Source organism: Gossypium raimondii, chromosome 9, assembly GCF_025698545.1.
Source record: "Gossypium raimondii isolate GPD5lz chromosome 9, ASM2569854v1, whole genome shotgun sequence".
Classification (NCBI taxonomy): Eukaryota; Viridiplantae; Streptophyta; class Magnoliopsida; order Malvales; family Malvaceae; genus Gossypium; species Gossypium raimondii.
In genome coordinates this window covers 48132472-48154590 of record NC_068573.1, presented here as the reverse complement: position 1 = coordinate 48154590, position 22119 = coordinate 48132472, and the positions used below count along the sequence as shown (strand labels likewise).

At 29.9% G+C, this 22119-nt stretch overlaps 1 protein-coding gene across 1 annotated transcript; it reads right to left on the bottom strand.

Annotated features, from left to right (window-relative positions):
* Positions 1-17589: 17589 nt before the first annotated feature.
* Positions 17590-21343, bottom strand: LOC105800596 (ethylene receptor 2). The gene is made up of 3 exons (XM_012631804.2): positions 20887-21343; positions 18620-20513; positions 17590-18420 (listed from the first exon to the last, which is right to left on the bottom strand). The coding sequence occupies exons 2-3, from the start codon at positions 20372-20374 to the stop codon at positions 17881-17883; spliced, it is 2295 nt and encodes a 764-aa protein (XP_012487258.1). The 5' UTR covers positions 20375-20513; positions 20887-21343; the 3' UTR covers positions 17590-17880.
* Between the last annotated feature and the right edge of the window lie 776 nt (positions 21344-22119).

Below are 22119 nucleotides of genomic sequence, written 5' to 3'. Positions count from 1 at the left end.
AGCACCCTCTTCCATTTGCAGTATGCCTCTTCCGTCTGCCATTTTTTATTAGCAATTTTTTTCCGCCTATCCATTAAATTCAAAGTCAAATGGCCGAATTTGATAAATTACATTCTTCTTCCTTTGCTCAAAAATAGATAAATTAGTCATTATACATTAAATTAAAAAATAAATTGGTCTTTTCTATTAAAATTTCATCCATCTTTATTATTAAAATCCGTGATTGATGAATAATTAGACACATATATGTAGGGACCAATTTTAATAGTAAAAAATTGATGAAATTGTTAATACAATAACCATTTTGTTCTTTTATCTAACATATAAAGACTAACTTATCCATTTTTAAGTAGAGAAAAAATTTCTACCTTCTAATACAAAAACCTTCATAATACTTTTACCATACAATAAAGTAAAACCATTGTAATTTTATATGTATCTTTTACTAGCACACTATCAAGATATAATTTTTAATTACTTAAGGCTTTTGTCTAAAAATAAATGATTATGTCACATATATGCCAAAACTTTCCACAGTTTTGATTGATGGTCTGTTCGATAAAATATTATCTAAAATTGAATGAACAAACAAAGCATTTGTATAAAATAAGTGTTTGGCTATAATATTCAACAAATTCCATAAAATATGTATATTTCTACAAGAAAATTTGTTCTTTCCTACTTCAAGCTACCTTAATAATTGTCCAACTCTTATTTTAATAACCGTGAGCAGATCAGCTTATTTTATATCTGGAATCTTGGACAATAGATAATGTTAGGAAATTTATATGATATGGATCCCATTTCCTACCTTGCAATTAATTTAATCTCTTTGAAATGAGAATTTATTTTAAGGAAAAATGTATAGAAAAATACTTTTCCTTAAATTTAGTAAAAGTAAATTGTCGATTAAGTCTTAGTTCAATTAGTATCGTTATTGTTACTATGCAATCAAGTACATTATCTTCCTATATAAGAGTTAAGGAAAAGTTATGAGTAATTCTAGGTATTGTATCAAAAAGAGCAGATAAAATTTATAATAAAATTAATGTTAGAAAAAAAAAAGTAAAAATTAACTTATTAAATTATTTCAAAATTATGTAAAACAATAAATAAATACTCTTTCCTTGAAAGGTGATTAAATGTTTGGGACTTGAAGTTCTTTAATTCCTGCAATAAATGATTCATTGTACCATATTTTAGACCAAATGAAAGGGAAAAAGTTAGTCAGGATTTGATCCTGTAATGTAGTCAAAGGCAATTTAATTTAGAAGGATGTAGATGGCTCTAAAATAGTAGCCAGAGAGGAGTTTTTGGCAGTTTAATTTTTGGGTTAATTTCCCGATTGGTCATTTAATTTTAGTTCACTTTTTACTTTGATAATTTAAAAATAATTTTCAAGTAAATTTATGGTTTAGACAAATTTTAACATTTTGGTCCCCAAAGTCTTAGTTTTTTTTTTCTGGCTGAAATGTAAAATTCATCCTCAAAACTATACTAGTTTTCCCATTTAGATACCTAAGGCAATGGTACTTAAGCTATCGATTCCGTCTCATTTTACATCAAAACATGATACCAACCAATGCGAACATGACATGTGAACGTTCTTATTAAACATTTTTTTTAAATAAAATGAGACAAAAGTGATAATTTAAAAAGAAAATTTTATATACTTAAATGGAAATGATATAATTTGGAGACCAATTTTGTGTTTTATACTAAATCCCGCCATTTATAAGCATTATCTAAATTTAATATATCCTAATTATCCACAAGAACGTGATAGTTGATTTGGGTAGTCATTAAAAAATTAATGAAACTTGACACTTGCGAGCAATTATGAATGTGTGGAGATGAAAATCTTAAAGGTGGATAATGCAATTTTTATTCTCACCTCTCTTTGTCGTCCATTGATATGCCATGTGGCTTTTAAAATTTTTTGAAAGAATGGAATTGGGATTTTAGAAAACAGTGGTTTAATTATTTCTGTTTTTGTACTTCAAATAATTATAACAAAATACATTATTTGATTTTTAAATTTTATTTAATATGATAAGTTATATATGGTGGGACCTAAAAACATTAATATTAATTTTAGGATTGATTTGATAAAGGTAATTAATTGATAATATTTTAGATAATAAAATAAATTTAATATTAATTGTGAATTTGTTTAATTTTGTGATTAATTTGTTAAATAGAGATCTATGCGTGTGATTTTTTTCAAATTTTAAGATTTATTTGATGAAAGTTAATTGCTAATATTATTAGTTCATTATAAACTTTCATGCACCAAAATGTATAATTTTTACTAAGTACAAATATCACAATACTTACATTAAACATAATGTGCAAGCCCTAATCCTAATTAACAAATAAATCAAATAACTTGAAAGGAAAAGGTGTAATCTTTCTGTACTTCCCATTAATTAAAGCACTAATCCTGACTAACAATAAAAAAAAACTATGGAAAGAAGATCATATTATAATTTGATTTTGCTGATGACGGTGCATTATCACGTGTTTTCATCAGCAATCAATTTCTTAATTAAAGAGTGCTTGAAAAGATGCAAATCTTTATTTACTTAAGGATAAATCAGTTAATCAGAAATAAAAACACACATATAAATATTTAATATAATCTTGTTGACGGGATGAAACGGCAAGGAGTGTAGGATGGTTATGACCGCGGTTCATCTTGGTAGGGCGGAGAGCCTTGTTGTCTAGTGATGGAAGAAAGGTGGAGAAAGTGACTAAAAGATAACGAGTGAAAGGTGTTTGAGGATAAAGAGCCTTGTTGGTGTGTTTCTTGACCTTTTTAATGTCGTGAGTAGGCATATATATATATATATATATGTGAGATAGAAAGTGTCACTGTCTTATTATAGAGGCAATGATATAATCTTCTAGGTTGATGATATAGCATTTTAGGATAGTCGAGTAATCAATTAGTGTAATGTTTCATGTGCTCCAAGTCTAGGCAGGAGTAGCCTACTGTGAAGTTATTTGGTGTTAGAGGTTCGCTTTGTGGGGACATATGTGAGGCTCGCGGAGGTAGTATAGCAAATCTTGTACATTAGAAATAAATAAAAGAAAAGAAAAAAAATTTTGTGGATAACACAATTTAGGAAACATTTTTCTCTTCCAAGTTAGTTTTAATTTTTAATTTTGGAAGGGCTCAAATTTTAAATTAGGTTCTTAATGTATTATTATATCAATCAAGTTGTTTCATCAATCTCATTAATAGTTTGGGCATTAAATGTCGGCTCAAATATGATATGGAGTATATTTAAAATATATAGGTCAAATTGGAAATACATGTGTATCTCCCACATGAAAGGCTTATATTTAACTTATTAAAAAAAACTCCTAAATTTTAATGATAATATATGGTTTTTTAACACGCCAAATCCAAAATGTCCACACCATAGGTACACATGCGTTTAAAATTTGATCCATATGTTTTAAAAATGCTTCATGTCATATTTGAACTATAATAGCTCGATTTTCAGTGATGTTGAAAACAGTGGTTCGAGACCACCAAACCCGAAAAATGAGCTCATAAATTTTATTATTTAATATTTACGAGCCAAATGAGATTTCTAAAAGATTTTTGAATTTGTAAGTTTGTGGTTATAAGGATTTATTAGATTAATTAATTTTGAAAAAGAGGTATTGAGACCTCGGTGTTATAAACCGAGCCGTAAATATTTTTATAAATAATTACGGGGTGTAAATAAGGTAGTAGTAAAGTTTCATTAGGAAATTTTAACATTTTGGTAGTCAATTAATTAAAAAAGGACTAAATTGAAAAATGTGCAAAACTTGCTAAAGTGATAAATAGTCTAAATAGTAAATAAAGAAGGACTAAAAGGGCAAATAGACCCATATGAATGGCTGAGGCAGCATAGCATGTAAAAAATCAAGGATTTTATGTGAAATAAGGGCAAAATTATAAATTTTGTCAAATTAAAGAGAAATAAATTGGAAATTGAAAATTCTAGACAAATTCATCATCATTTTCAACTCAAAAACAGCCATTGAAGAGGGTTTAAGCTGGTTTTTCATATTTTAGCTTCATGTAAGTTTAATTCTTGCTTTTTCCTTAAAATTTTTATATTTTTGTACTTTTACAACTAGGTCTAACTTACTATTTCATTAGTTTTTATTTTGTTGAAAGTTTTGGAAGATACCATTGATAAGTTCATATGATTTTAGCTATTAGATGATGAAATTGAGATGTTGATGGGTATTTAAAGGTATTTTATTAAGGAATTTTGGATGAAATCATGTTTTACTGGATTAATTTGTAAAGTTGTTGAATTTATGTGAAATTTTGAAATTTCATGAAATTTATGGGCTGCTATTGATATATGTGAAAGTATTTAGGCTTGGAATAAGGAATAAATTACATGAATTTTATTATCCGAGCCTAGGGACGAAATCATCATTTAGTAAAAGTATAGGGGCAAAATAGTAATTTTTTCCTGAGATGTGAATTGGATAAAATTGAATGTAAATTGTATTAAATTGAAGTTAAATTTACTCATATAGATCCAAATAGATCAAATACGGAGCTAGATCGAGGTTAAGAAAAAGTGACGGATTAGTAGACATCAATTCACGAACACTTGTCGAAGTAAGTTCGTGTAACTAAATTATGTATATTCATATGCTTAAATTTGAATGTTGAATATGTAAATTGTATAAATGTCATGTATGTGTATATAATTTACCTCATATCTGATAATTCCTGACAAATGAATAAGTCCCGATAAAATGAATGAAACTCGTTTGGATACAGGGTTCTGTTTCCCGAAATGGTAATGTTATTGCATATGTTGCGGACGTACCGTAGCTCAAAAGAGCGTTCCGTTACAAGCCCTCTCAAGCTTCTCGTTATAATGTTCTTGCGAGCTTCCCGTTGAATGCTCTTCTGAACATCCCGACTAGTTGTGTTCTGCATATGTTGTAGACGCACCCACGCTCTTTTGGGCGTTCTGTTTATAGGTTCTTTGTGAACCTCCTGTTAAAGTGCTCTTCGGAACTTCTCGTTAGTGCTCGCATGAACTTCCCGTTATATGGCTATCTGGTGCTCTTTGTTAAACTGCTCTCCAGAGCTTCCTGTTAAGTGCTCTTTGGAGCTACCCGATATAGGCTATTTGTGAGCTTCCTGTTACTAAGCCTGAATAAGCTTCCCCTTACATGACTCAATGAGCTTCCCGTTATAGTGCTTGAGAGAGAGCTTTCTATTTAAGTGCTCTAATGAGTACTCCCAGAGATGAATTGACGAATTTCTGATTTGTACACTTTATGTGTACTACCCTCGTATCCATCGAGATTTCAAATGATTCAACATGTGAAATTCTGACATGAAGACAAGTGAAAATCAAAATGAAATCAACATCTGAAAAATACATGAAATGCATGGAACTTGGTATTTGATGAGCTCATCTTTGGTATTGATATTTACATGAAATGATTAACTAACATATTTGATGAGATTATGTGCTTAGGCTATGGCCAAGTTGTTTGGAATGCATGAGTATGTTTACTTAGTGTACAAATGAATGGTAAGTTTACTTCCCGTTATACGAACTTACTAAGCACTAAGTGCTTACTCTGTTTCATTTTCTTTGTTTTATTGTACTAGGAAGCTCGTTGGGTTGGAAGCTTGCCGGAGACCACTCACACTAACCACCAGCTCACTTGGTATATTTATGACATTATTTTTGGATATAATGGCATGTATAGGTTTGGTTAGCCAAAGTTGGCATACAAATATTTTGGTTGTAAATAGCCATTAGAATGGCTTGTGATGAATGTGTTTTGGCATATTAACATATGAGTTAATTTCATGTTTGGTATGAGTGCTTAATTTGGTTTATGAATATTAGTATGATATTAAGTAAATGTGGTCAAATAGATAAATTCACAAACATGGATTATGAAGTGATATGGCAAGTATGAGACTTGAGTTTTGCATGTTTTTTAATGTTCTGGATTGACTTTTAGATATGTTAAAATGTTTGTGTAGGTGAATGATCAAATGGGTGAGAAATAAGGCTTAGAAATGGTCTTATTTTGTCCACACGGGCGTGTGTCTCAGCTGTGTGTGACACACGGCCTAGCACATAGGTCGTGTGTGACACACGGCCTAGCACATGGGTCGTGTGTGACACACGGCCTAGCACATGGGTCGTGTGTGACACGCGACCTAGCACATGGGCATATGTCCTAGCCATGTGTCCTCTACATCTTAAAATTTTAAAACAGAGTACTTGAAATTGATCACACGGCCTGGCACACGGGCGTGTGACTTGGCCGTGTGACCCCTGCACTTAATTAAGTTGCAAGTTAGAGAGTTACACAGGTTAGGAACACGGGCGTGTGCCCTACCTCATATGCCACATGCCCTAAGACATGCGTGTGACCCCTGAACCTAGGAAAAATTTTAAAATTTTGTGAAAAATTCTCTGAGTTTCGGATCCAGTCCCAACTCATATCTAATGTATGATTTGGGCCTCGAGGGCCTATAGAAGGGACGATATGGTTAAATTATAATTAATTTCTGATACGATTGTAAAATAACATGAAATATCTGAATATGATCTGTAAATTTCGGTAATGATCTGTAAATTCCAGTAATGCTCCTAAACCTTGTTTTGGCGACAGATACAAGTTAGGGGTGTTACATGAATTAGACATGTTCTATATTAGGTCGAGGCTACGTATGATATTAGCACACTTAATGCTTAATCAAGCCTAACACAACCTTAAATACGGGCCTCAAATTTGCCCAAGTCCACCTATATTTGTCAATAACTAACCCAAAGCCCATTTTAAATCCGTCCATATTATTATTACTATTTAAATTTTTTTATTTTGTATTTACTAATTTTATATGTTTTTTTTTATTTTATTAAAATTTTAAGCATAGACAACTTAATAATTTTTTTATAAAATAAAATATATATTACAAAGTAGAAAATAGGTTGGGTTGATTGAGCCTTGAATGTTGGAACTGAAGTCTAGCTTATATTTTAAATGAGCTTCTTCTTCTTCTTCTTCTTTGCATAAATCCATTTTTCAGACCTTTTACTTTTGTCTAAATCCTCTCATATTTTGGACAAACCTTTGAGTTTAAGTGAGTAGCCAAACCTTTGAACAAATCTAATTTGAATTGAAAGGTAAGGTGATGAAGAGATCTAATTAATATTAATATAATGTTGATAGTTTGAAGACTTTATTATTTTGTTTGTCTTCATGCAATATTAGATTTAACAATGCAAGAGCAAATCACTTTCAATGCATATATATACCATAACAAGCATCAATTCTATAATATAAACCTAAGTAATTTTTGAGAAAGGTAAACAAATATCTATCAAATTTTTGATAATATTTTTAAGATCCATCAAATGAAAATTTTGTTGTACATCTTAAGATAGAAATTGAGCGGAAAAAGTAATATATATATCCAAGGATCCTTCAAAATTTTATATTCCCACCTAAGATATTATATACTATGATAAAAGAAATTAAATTTTACTATTTGTGTTCTTACCTTATAAAAGTTTTGGAATTAATCTCTATACTTTAATTTAGGTATTTTTAATCCTTGTATTTTTAAAATTTATAATTTTAGTCCTCGCCAAATAATAATTGTTAAATTTATTAAGTCAAGTTCTCTATTTCTAAAATTTGATTCGCAAATATATTATCATATGTGTAGTGACATATCATCTTGTTATTTTTACATATTACTCACTAAAAATTTAATTAATGGATAACAACTATCATTTGCATCAAGATTAAAATTTTAAAATTCAAAAGCATATGGACTTAGAATAACTCAATTAGAAAATATGGACTAAACCTACAATTGTATATATGGTACAATACTAGTAATTAAATTTAACTAAAAGGATTTAATTGCTATTGTTTGAGTAAGGACTAAAATTTCAATTTTTAAAAAATATAGTGACTAAAAATAACCAATTCAAACAGTACAGAAATTAAAATATATAACGTTGGTAAATTACAGGAACTATAATAACAAAATTTAACCTTGAAAAGATTTTAAGATTCTATCAACACACTCAAAGGGTCATAGAAGGGTATATAAGAAGAAGTCAAGAGAACATGAAGGTCCCTCTTCACATGAATTCACATGTCATAGTTAATAATTCCCAATAAAAAATTACCCAAATTTTAACAACTTGGATACAACATTCCAATACTAAAGTCACAACATAAAATGGACCCCATTTTTTGTTCAATAATTACATTTAAATAAAAAAAGGTGTCAATTAAAAATTAATTAATCATAATGAAAAAACAAATATATATTCTCCTTTTTGTTCCATTTGCCTTTACAATTGTTGGCACCCTACACACATAGAGAGAGAGAGAGCGCTTCTGTTTTAGACAATGTGAGATGGTGAACAAAGCCAAATTTGCTTACGCCAATTTGAAAGGGAATCCACTAATCAATGTCTTTGCATTAATGAAATGTAGACCACCCAATACATAATTAATATTTTAATTGAATGATTAATTCTAATTTAATATTTACTCGTGGGGCAGCACCAGACATCATTCAATACAAATTCTTTTCCTATTTGCATATTTAGGATTTTTTTTTTAATTTCGTAAGTATAATATTTTGAAATGTCTAAATATTTAAATTTAATAAATAAAATTTGAATTGTAATAAGATTAAATTTTAAATATATAAAGAATATATTTTAAAATCGTAAAATATTTTATTTTATTATTTATTATTTGCTCTCTTTTCAAACTTTGATGCTGAAATTCAATGGCACCCATTGCCTTTGTGTCGTGGAGTACACGTCATTTTTTTTTGAGCCAATGAATCAAAGAGTTCTATCACCTAATTTAATTTCAAAGAAATAATTAGCTCTCTAAATATTAGACCAAATAGAAATGCATAATGTTGAGTGGCAAAAAGTTGATCAACGTCAAACAAAGCCCTAGAATGTGGCTTCATGTTTATCTAATACCCTTTTTTTTTTTTTTTTTTCGTTTTAATTTTTCGGGTTCATAATTAGATCGGAGAGATTGCTTTAGTTTTAATGATTGTTTAATTTCTTTAATTACTTTAATATCACGTCTTAATCAGAGGATGCAAGTAATTTTGAACTTTTTGCATGGGTTATACCTATATAGGAAAATTTCCCATTAAAAATAGGATATTTAAAATATACATAAATATAAATTTAGCTATATTTTAAGTTAAATTTAATTATTATTAATCTTTTAAAAAATGACAAATTACTTTTATTTAACAGAAATACTAATTAAAACATTGCTTTTTCAATGAAGTTGGTGTGGCAACTCGTGTGGAAGTCCATGTGCACTTCATGTTGATATGTCAATATATGTCTTATATGTCATGCCAATAAATAATTTAAAATTTATAGAACTATAAAATAAATCAGAATTTAAAAAGAACTATACAAAAATCATAAAAATTTTAAAAAATTAGCATCAAGTATCGTGAGATTGTCACACGACTATTATGTTTAAAATTTTAGCATTTAGTTAGTATTTCCATTAAAAAATCAATTTAACTATTTTCTAAAAGATTGGTGATTAAATTTAACTCTTTTTAACTAAAAAATCAAATTTACAAAAATGCAAACATAAATAATTAAATTCAACAAAATAGCTTTAAAATACAGAAGAAATGAGCATTTTATGTAACAAGCTAGACTCACCCTTTTGGGAAAAAGAAGAAAAATAAAATATTTTTGGATGTAAATAATAATAAATGTGAAATTCAAACATATAATGCTCCCAAAACCGCAATAACAACATTTAATTATAAGGATAAGATTTGATATAAAATATGCATAAAGTGGTGATTGAAGTTTACGAAATCTTGTAAAAGTAAATATTCTAATATTTTTAATCTCGAATTTGCCACACTCTTTCTCCAATGTTTTCCACATCCTTCACTTACCTTTGCCACGATGTTTATTTCTTAATAATTTTAAAACAATAAAATACTAAAAATACTTTTATGTTTTATATTAATTAAACTATAAATGTTTCTATTTTAAAATATTTATCCAAAGCCCAAAAATACAAATGCAATAGGATTTGGATATACATAGATGCAAAAACATGGAATCCACGAGCCAAAATCAAACAAATTAAATCAAACGGAGCTGAAAAGTTTTCTATTATTTAGATCTCATAAATTAATTAATCTATTCTTTTATTAAACCATTTATATTATAGTTTAAACATTTATTTTTTAATTAAAATGATGAACTGCATGATACTTTTGCAGTGCATAAAGTCATCATTTTAAAAATGTAAAATCTTAATTAAACTGCATCTGTAACATTATCCAAAAGGCTGCACAGCATGTCTGCAAACATGAATTATTAATTTTATTATTACGTAAGTTTCGTAAAACATGAGCTATCCCATTTTTAATTATTAGACTTTTATATACTCTCAATATTCATATTAGTGTTAGATATGATGGTGATACACATTACACGAGCTTTTGAGATGATATTTTTAGAAGGATAGCTATAAACTCCAAAAATTTAATTTTCATAAACTATAAAATGAGGTCCATCATTAAAGAAAATATTATAAAAGTAAAATAAGTTGATATATTTCATGAACTTAGACTAGAAATACCCAAGTAACTGTCAACTTATCACATTTATATGAACTAAGTATTTGGGAAGTACCTGCATTATATGGATTAGATAAATAAAGCTAATATTTACTAGATTAAAAGTATCTTAAAATTATATTTTCAATTGCAATTAAATTATAAAGAAAAAAATTCATTTACAAAACAATATTCAAATTAAATATCTTTAAAATGAACCGACATATAGAAAACAAACGCAAGAGTTGGATAATGATAATCTGAAAATGGAATTAGAAAAAGTGTCAAATGTTTCACTTTCTTAATTATTATTTAATTTTTTAATATACCACATTTTATCGTTTTGTTAATTTCATATATCAATATAAATTTAGACTATAAAAAGACAGACGTACAAACTTATAAAGTTTGACAGAAAAAAAAAAAAGTACAACAGAGGATATTAGTTAAAAATAGAAGAAAAGAATAAACTTTCCGCTCTAAAAGCTTCTATTATTATATAATTTGAATTACAATTTTTATTCAATTTTCAATAGATATTTATTAAAATAATTATAATGTTTAAAACACGTGTGTTGACCTGATGGTCAAAGTGTCTAACGCCTTAGATGTGGCTCGAGTTCAAATCGTACTAATTGTGTTATTGTTAGGACTTTACTCTTCTCTTGTATAACTCACCAAAGAAAATAATTAGAAACAATTTTTGAAAAAAAAAACTATCAGCTTTTTTATCAAATCAAATGAAGTATAAATTGTTTTTTGCTAAATTATGATGATACCTCCATTATATTTAAATTTAAGATTTAGTATATATATTTTTATTTTATATAATTTAATTACTTTATTTTTATATCATCAATTAATTCGGAGCAAAAATTACATTAATTCTTAATTAAAATGAATTGAAATAATTTCTTAATCTAAAAAAATATGTTTGAATTTCTAATCTTTTTAGGACGCTCCGATACGCCGATGTTGACTGGTCAACCCCTCACGTGTTTCCACGTGTCAATCTTCTAGTGGCTTTTGTGTCCCTATAAATCCGGCCATTGCGGGGAGGAAACAATTATTTATTTATTTATTAGAAAGCATGAAGCACCCCTCGAATCGAACCCCGCTTACCCTACCACTAAAACTACCACTTCATTTTTATTTAAGGTTAATTGCAAAAAACCCACCCAAATTTTTCTTAAACTTCAAAGGGTTCTAATAGAGTTCAAGTGTTTAGAATTTAATTCATATATTTCAAGTATATTCAACTTCAGATTCAAGCTATTCAATGTCTAAATTGATGTTTAAGTTACTAAAAGGCTTTAATTAATATAAGATTGATACGTCGATGACTTAATTAAAAATTTTAAGCTTTATGATTGGGGTTTATATTATATACAGCCATAAAGAACCATTTATGGCTTATTTAAGCATTTAGATACATTCTTTGTGGTAATAAGTTTAATTAAAATAATTATTTAATGAAATTTTATGAAACATATACTTAAAGCTAATTCATCAAAAGTTTTAAAAGAAAAAAATGTTTATATATAATTGATATATCCTTTCGCCGTTCAGACACGCGTCAATACTAGACACATTGTAGATTTATGAGTTGACTTCATTTGAAGCTTCCATTCAACCTAAAGGGACGCATCCATCCGTATTTAAGTGCGAACATTGGTTTTAGTGTGAATGCACTTCCAAAACAATTTGGAGTCTATTTAGGCATAACAACTTCGTAATGATAGAGACCCATGATATATACTCATAATTATCATTTACGCATTTAGCGAGACTAAATGTGTATATTAATGCCATGTCATACTAACTGACAAGGGGACCTCTTCTTTAAATACCCTCAAGAAAGATGAAGAAAGGATCAATCTCTTAATACCTAAGGTAACTATGAGCAATTCCTTCTTGCTCAACCTATCCTCTTCTCCCTATTTTGGCTCTCGGCTTCTTTAGGTGAATTAATCTCCGTTATACCACCTTCATCTCCTCATTGTCTTCCACCCTTATTGTACTCAATATCGACAATAATAATTTTGACATAAAAAATATGAATAATCTTGAATAATTGGAAATAGTATATAATTCATATTACATAAATATCGTGATATTTATATTTTTGTATTCTTACTGGTTTTAATGTTATATGTTGTTTATGTTATTTTAGGTGTTTAATTTTCAATTTTTATGAATAACATGCTTTAACTATCTAATATTAGTGTAAAATATGCTAATTTATTTAACAATTCAAATATTATAATAAATTGTAAATCATAATTAAAATATTTTTATTATATTTCTTTTAAAATGTTAGAATAAAATGGGTTCCAAATATAAAAAACCAACATAAAATAAACAGATAAAATTAAATTAAATATAAAATGACACAAAAATAAAAGCCTTATAATATCATATAAATGACACCAACATAATACATATATAACAAACTTGGTAATGTCATAATCTTACACATTTGACCTTTGATCATTGTGAAATAATTAAATCCCACATTTTCCTCATGTCAAATAATTTCTCCCTTTAATAATGCTAAAGATAATGATTAATTAATCCAAAGGACAACTCATCTCTAATTTGAAATTTTCAGCAAATACAGACATAATGTGGAGCTTAATGCCGGCTTTACAAATTAAAATTTGATTATTATAATTAGGGAGACTTAGAACGTTGGCTTGGAGTTTTGTGAGTCAACAATACTACGTTTCTTAAAATTAATTCATAATTTAATTGTTTTCTTTTTCTTTAATCACTAGTTGCCATTTTAAAATCAGTGTTTTTTTTTTGGCTGTTTTCATTTGTAATTACATTGACCAAGTGTTCTACAAATAAATTTAAAAGTATGGTACTTTTCATTCATCAATTAATCTTTATATAATTAAAAAATTAATAATATGAATTTTTAATAGTGTTAACATGTTTAAAATTTTTATGGTAATCTTTTGTTTGAAATAGAACTACAATTAAAAATTAATGATATTTTTCATTTTATTTTTTAAATAATATGTGTTAACTTTATCAAAATTTGACTTTATTTTATTATTTTTAATTATAAATGTACTACTTTGACGGGTAATTTAGGGCAGGAAGGGCCTCCAAAATGAAAAAAAATGTTAAGTCTCCTATAAAATAATACAATTATAAATTAATATATGATAAAATTACACTTTAACTTTTCCAATAATAAAAAAATCCTTTGTAATCCCATAAAAGAAGAAATTATAAATTAATAAATGATAAAATTATGTTTTGACCTCAAAAATTATTATTAAATTTCAACTCTTCTCAAAAAGTTTCTAGATTTACCCATATACCCAAAAAAATTTAATAAAAAACACCTGAAGATTTATTTATTATCTTTAAAATTTAAAATCTCAATTGATGATATACGAACTTATTAAAATTAATAAATTAGTCAGTAAATGAATGTGTTGATTTCGTTTTCTTGATGGGTAAAGAGAAAGCCCAGCAATGACAAAGTTCAAAGCCCATATTGAAGTAGGATGCTAACATTGCTCCTTTGGTCCAATTAAGCAATGAAAGATAACTAAAGATTGGCATATTTGGGCCACAGTTTATTTTAAATACAAGTAAAAAACCAATTATTATAAATAAATAATATATACGAATAATTATATTATGCACAATTAAATCGATCATTAAAATATATATGTGTGACATGCATATTGTGTGACTTAAATCACAATAAATTTAGAAGAAACCATAAATTATTCGAGTCTCATCTTATATAAACTATCAACCTTACTAATATATTAACGCATCATTTTCGATCCATACCAAAACCTACCTAACCTGATTTCATATGCATAGTTTCCAACTGGAACTGCATCAATTTTACATAAAATCCATTAACAGTTGATTGATTGATTTATTCGAGAATTTCATGTAAAAATATAATTTTTGAAAAATTATACAAAATGAAGAACCATAAATCGCATCATGAACTTATTCTTTAATTTGTTTAAATATTTTTTGAATTAAATCTAATTCTTTAAATTCTTAAATTAAATTTTTTTTAAAAATGGGGCTAGGGTTTAGTTTATTGTGTATTGGGCATTGGGTTTAATTTATTAGATTGAGCATGGGGTTTAATTTTTATCTTAGATTTGGGTTTTGGTTATCTTATTGAGTTTTAGCTTGGATAATAGATTTGAGTATTGGTTTGGATTTAATTTTTTGCTTTTAGAGTTTGGACAAAATTCACCCATGATGAGAAAAAGATCCACACATTAGAGTGACCTACACATGATATGTACATATGATGAATTATTATGCATAATAACAGTTGAATTTGATCAAAAGTCTCTCCCATGACCCACAAGCCGAGACATCATTAGTTGAGTTTAAATGTATATTGAAAACAAAGGCCCAAATGGGGGATTCCATTCAACTCATTTAAATAAATGTTAAGTTGGTGGGGTAATTCACATCAAATTGAACTTCATTAGCATAATCTAGTCGACAACTCTATCTGCTGATCTATAAGTAAAACCAAAGTCTAAAAATATTGAACGAGCCGCGGAAGCAAAGATAAATCAAACATTACATGGTTAAATCCAGAGATTACAACATCTTGATCAACCTCTATTACAATGTCCTTAAATCCCATGTCGCTAGTCAAAGTGTGGCCTAAAATATTCACTTTTACAAACATTTATAAATACCATTATACATCTTACAACATCCTTAATCTTGAAATGGATAACTATTAGTTCAACATCAACTCTCGAACATAAACTATAAAACAGACAGAATGCAATCAATACTAGATTTTGTTTGGATTCTAAATTGACTTGAGTTTTTTAAAAATAACTTTTCCAAGACGAAATTATCAAATATATATATATATTAATTACTGAAACCAAACAATAAAAACTATGGGCAAATCCATGTAATTATTCTCATTTTCAAACTAAAACTTGTCAAATTGCATAGGTCAATCATAGTTAAAAGAAGTGAAATAATTTGGTTATAAACATGGCCCCTAGATCCTAGCCGTGATGTTGGGTAATTAAGAATTAATTATGCCCACATGGAGACAGCAAACTCCAAATTTATTTTATATAATATATAAGTTTTGAAATCTAGTCCCATTGGAACAAGAGCTGCTTTTTCCATTCTAGCCTCCCCTTATTATTATTAAATTCGTACTTTTCTTTACTACTTTCTCCTTTTCGATTAGGTCATAACATTAAATATTAAAAAAAATTCAGATCTAAGAGAAAAAATTCATTAGTGTTAGACAATTAAATCTGAATTTTAAAATCCGAAAAAGTAACCAAATTTAATTTGAAATCTGCCCATCTTACTCTACTTAAAGAAAACCAATGACTTCAACTTGAGACATCCAATTTCTTATTACTCAATTTCATAGAAAAATAAACAAATACATGTGCGGAAGATCTAAAATTTCCCAAATAGAAAGTGGTGCCAATCCTTTGAAGCAAGACCCAATGCAATTTTGAGGCTTAAATTAATTGAAAGTAGTACTTTTTTGCCTATCATATTCAGGTATGCCATTTCTCCTAGATTCAGTGCTCCATTCAAAAATCAAGCTTCCATTCCATGAAAAGAACAAAATGAAATGTATTTTATTTGGAAGGGGGGTGAAGGTTCAGAGCCCCTAGCACAGCACTTTTTCCCATTTAATTACTACCCAAATTTTATCATATTAAAAAAAAAGCAAGTTGTGCCATAATTTTATCACTCACTCAGATCCATCATATATGTTCTTTATATATCTTTGGTACTTCATGGAGCAATACTAGCTATCAGTTTCATTATGGTTTGCCACCTTCTAAGAGACATCTTCCATATTCACAAATCATAAAAGTTAAAAAACTAAAATTAATTTTAGTTGTTGACTTTTGAAATTCATAGGAATTAAATTATTTTGTTTTGACTTTTACTCAATTACAAAATTGAAAAGATAAGAATAAAACGGGTTGATCAAATTTAATTCAAATCAAGATTTATATTCATATTTTATTATAAGTTAGTGTTAATTTGTGACATTTAAAAAAAAAAAAGATAAATGATAGATGGCATAGGCATTATTAGGCCATAGGTACAATCAAGTAGATGCTGGAAATGAAAGCAAACCCCAAATTTGTCGTTCACCCAATTAATGAACAATTCGAAGAAGTTGATTGGAGCAACAGCGACGGCCAGCTATTGCGACCATTTTGTTTTTTGTAGCTGAAAATGGTCAGTTTGATTCCATGGGTCAACTTCATTCTAATTAAAATAATAATTTCCCCTGAGTTTGCAATTTTATGTTTATTTTTTTATTATTTATTCCTATATATCACTTATCACATTTTGTCGCGTGGATTATCCACGGATTAAAGTTAAAAAGGAGAAAGAAAAATATCTAATGTGAAGATAATTTTAATAGTTCAGTCATAAAAATCTGATTGGCTAAAAGAACAAATAAAAGGCTAGGGTTTTATAGGGTAAGAAAGTGGTCCAAGTGGAAAAGAAAAATAGTCCAAATGATACGTACTGAACTATAAGGTTCATGCATGAATTTGGTAACCAAACAAAACCAACACCAAAAGCTAGCGATAAATGTACCCATTTCTCTCATTCCTCATTTTTCCCACTCTCTTTAATAAAAGAAAAACCACCATGAAAATTCATATCTTGTGAATTTAGTTTTGTCTGCAATATGTTCTCTTTTCATTTTCATTGGTGAATGCTTCATATATGGAAAGGAAACATGCTAAATATATATAGTATATCAATGTTTCCCAAAATACCCATGTCCAATGTTATATCGAAACAAGACATGTTTAAACATGGGTATAGGACATTTTTTTGGATTAAAAATGGCAAATATACGTATATAGATATATATATATATATATATATATTAGCTTGAGAGAGATTTTAAATTGTTTGTGAACTACGAAGGCAAACCAATCTGTTTTTAAGATATGCAATAACTTGATCTTAATCTAGTTTTTTGCACTGTGCATGTATGTAAATCTATATTTCTTATTTTTAGAGTGATGTTGTTGAAGAGAATTTCTAATAAAAGCTATTTGATTAGATCTGAAACTATCTAGGCAAATCCAACATGAAATCGAGCACATTAAGCCGGGGATGAAAGGTTAAAGGAGTGAACTTTGTGTACCATTTCCGTCGTCATTGCCGGTGCTCAGGATTGAAGAACCTTAAACTTTGTTGGCTTGCATCAGGACTTTCCGAAGCTCGATGGCGATTCCTTGTAATAGGACTGGCTTTCGAATGACTCCATTGATTCCAATCTGTGAACATCTTTCCCATGTATCATCTTCGGTGCTGGCAGTCATGGCAACGATCAACGGCCAGTTACGACTTCGGAATTTCCGGATTCTCATTGCGACTTCGAATCCATCTAACTCGGGCATCTGAAGCTCCAAAATGACAATCTGGAAAGGTGATGAAGCTGGCCCTATAGAAGTGAGGCATTCGAATCCAGATGTTACGGCAGAAACACTGCATCCCAACTTCTCGAGAAGCTTTCGAGTCACGGCACGGTTCAGATCATCGTCATCGGCAAGTAAAACTTGCAAACCCTTGAAAAGGGAGTTGGAGCATGGCTGGTCTGATGATTCTCCCAACTCGTTGATTGTTATACTGATGGACGGTCGGAGTTGAAACCGAATAACAAGCGCCATGCTTTGAGCTGAACCCTGAGGATTTTGTACTACCCAGATGTTCCCATGCATTAACTACACATTTGTTTGAAATCATGAAAAACAAATTAGTCGAAAAAGTATAACACGACAAAACAATAAGTTAACGGTAGAAAAACGGATGCATGACGTGTAACCGGATATTCATCAGACCACAAAAATTCTTTATCCTACTTAATGTCCCACAATGTCGCGGATTTACGCAAGCAGACAATTTAGTACTCTTGTTTGTTACCTGCACTAGCTTTTGGCAAATGCTGAAGCTCAAGCGTTCCTCGGCTCGATTGCTGTTATATTTTCTGCCACTGATCTGTAACTCCGACATTGAGCCGCTGCTCTCTGGCTGAGAATTGCTATTCTCGATCCTAATTTCAAACCTGATATGTACATCTCCATCCAAGGAGCTGTGCCTCCAGGCTGCCCGTCTTTGATCATTACGTTCCTGACTACCATTCTCGGAGAACACCCGGAGTACAACAGTTCCACCTCCACTATTGCCATCCAATAGGCTCCCGACCATATGAAGTATCACTTGAAAAACTCTCCTTTCATCGCCGAAAACAAGATCAGGCAAGGATTTCTCAACTTCAATTGAAAAACCGAAACCCCTATAAACAGACAAGCATTTGGCAAGACAAGCAGCTTCTTTTATCATGGAATGCAAGTGAAGAGATCGCTTCTCCAACGGGGATCTTCCGTTATCCATTGTTGAAATATCCATCACATCGTTTATCAATGTCGATAGCACGTTACTGGTCTTCATCATCGAATCAACAATAATCCGTTGATCATTATTCAGATTTCCATCCTGCATCATCGAAAGCAATCCTAAAATCGAGTGCATAGGTCTCCTCATTCCATCACTCATTACCTTCTGAAATGCATTTCTAACTTGGCTTGCTCTCATGGCATTTTGTCGTGCCAGTTGCAATGCTCGATTTTGCTCGACCAATTGGTCCCTCATGAGTTGAGACTCTTCGAGAACCGCAGCATGAGAGAGTGCAACAGCCACCTGATCCGCAACGACCTTAACTATCTCTAGTTCTTGGTTGCTCCAAGACCTATTTTGTTCACTCGGAAGAACACAAACTAATATCGCATAACATGTCTGAACTAGCTCGGGAGTTCCCCCTTTAAAATTGGATACTCGGAGCATTGGCATCCGAATTGCAGCCACAGGTCCTGGCTCACCATACTCTCCATTGCTTGCAGTGGCAAGTGAAGAGTCAGGTTCGAGGATGTTCACTCCATCACTTCCTTTAATCCTCACAACATCCGGATCCGTAATCGGAATGGTAAAATTATACGAAAAGTTCCTTCCTTTGAGTTCATGAGTCAAATTCATCTTGGTCTTGATCTCATTAGGCATCCATACAGCACAATTTTGCAAACCTAATGTCTTAGACAACTCCACCATCGTTGTGTACAAAATAGTATGCCTATCCAATGATTTACGGATTTCCTGCGTTAGCATACGGACGTGCGCACCGGTCTCCTTCTGTTTCATTATAATCCCAACTTCCCGCCCGAGGTCCCAAGCCTTTTTCTTCAACATAAACTCCCTCACCTTGACCTTAAGAAGCAACGGAATAAGTGTAATAAGCGTAATAGCCGTCGCACAAGAGACCAACGCGGTGAGAATCTTGAACACTGTGAGAGCCAACATAAGCTGAAACGGATGCGGACCGTAAGTCCATCCGTTAAGCAAATGAGTCAATCCGCAAAGCACGATAAACGCGATGAACTCAAACAAGACCCATTTGAAAGGCACATTGGAGCAACTAACAAAGTAAAGCAATTCTATGGGAATCGAAAAATAGGCGACCGCAATCAAGAAATCGCTCACTCGTTGCGTCTCTAAGATACTTTCAATGCTCCAAAAACTCCCTTCATCGTCGCAATTACACCTCGGAAAACCGGTATCAACCGCCGTGGAGGCCGAGATCAGAAGCGAAGAAATCAACAACCCAGGAGCTAATGCTTTTAACATTGCATCCAAAATGAACTGTTACACTTTGTGATTCAATCCATTTATTGAAAATACAAATTTTTAAACACTACACTCCATCATCTAAAACATAGCTCACTTGAGCTATAACATTATAATCCCAATCTTCAATTCTCATTGCCTGTAATAGAAAAACAAAAATGAAATTTTATAACATTGAATTAAGATCTAACAAAGTTTGTATCCCCAAAATTAGCATATTAAGAAGCAAAAAAAGGTAAAAAGATTTAATCCAAAATAAATTTCATTTTTTATATTATCAAATAGTACAGTAATAAAAGAACACGACATTTTCTTCATTCAAACAAAATACTCTTTTATAGTTTAAATTTTTAAAAAAAAAATCAGCTTTCTCAGAGAAGCAGCCCCCACAAGAACAAAATTTAAAAAAAAAAACCCAGAAACCAGGAAAAAGAACAAAAAGCAAACCATTTTTTTCTGATAAAAATACCAGAAATGCAGGCTGAAAATTAAACCCAGAAAAAAAAACTTACCAGAAACCACCTTCAGATCTTTTGATTTTCCATAACATGCAAAGCTAAACACAACATATTTTGATGACTGCTCCCTTCAAAGCTCAAGTCTTTATTTTTGTTGACGTTCCAATTTTTCATTCACTAGCCATCTATATTGACATCTTTCAAAAACAAAAACCCAGAAAAAAAATGTGTTTACATACATATAATTACAAAAACAAAACCACCACCACCAACAGCAAAAAAAAAAAAGAAGACAAAATCAAGAACAGAACGCTGTTTTTAGAGCTGTGTGTGTGTGTGTATGTCTGGTTTTTAAACCGGGCTGGGTCTTGAGGGGTCCTCTTTCAAAACAAATTTTTCTCAAAAACAATTAGTCCCCCTTTGGTTTTATAAGAAAGCTGATTAAAAAATTTCAAAAAAACAAAAAGGAGAGAGAGAAAACAGGGAGAAGAGGAAGGGGAGAGAGAGAGAGAGAAACAGTTGGGACCCACTTCTTACATGAAGAGAACTTAGACGCCCTTTTGAACCAAAACGTCTTTCTCATACCCAAATAGAGGTTTGTTTTATTTTTTTCTCTCTCTTTCCTTTCCTTTTCTTTTTTATTTATTTATAATTTTTTCCAGTAAACCAATCTAATCTCTGCAGTATTTTATAAATTAGTAGTGTAGTTTTTTTATTTCTAAAGCAGTTTTAAAAATTACTATTTGTTTTTAAATATATATTTTTAATATACTTAATTATTAATATTGTTTATAAAGTTGTGTTAAATATTTAAGCAATTTTAGTGAAATTGTGTATTAAATATGATTAACGTGTGATGTGTGTTTAAGGGTTCATATGCAATGAATCGTATCAAGACTGTACTATTAATAAATTAATGAATTGTTTTTGAATCTATTAAAATAAATTATAGCTTGGATTAAAATTAGGATACTAAAATTCATGAATTTCAATAGGAATTTTAGAACGTGGATAGATTTTAACCATGGTTATGGTAATTGTTTATTCCCCTTTCTCAAAATTATTATATACTAAATATGTTTAAATCTTTATTTGATTTTTAAAAATTTGAAGATATTAAACATGAATTGTGAAAATTAAATTGAAGCGAATTGGAGTGGGTGAGCTGATATTAGTTTTCAAGATTGAAGAGACACAGATGATGAAGCAAAGCGTGCCAACTGTGGAGCAGTGTTAGATTTAGCAACATTCGCTATCCCTAATCAATATATTTTATTTATTAGATAG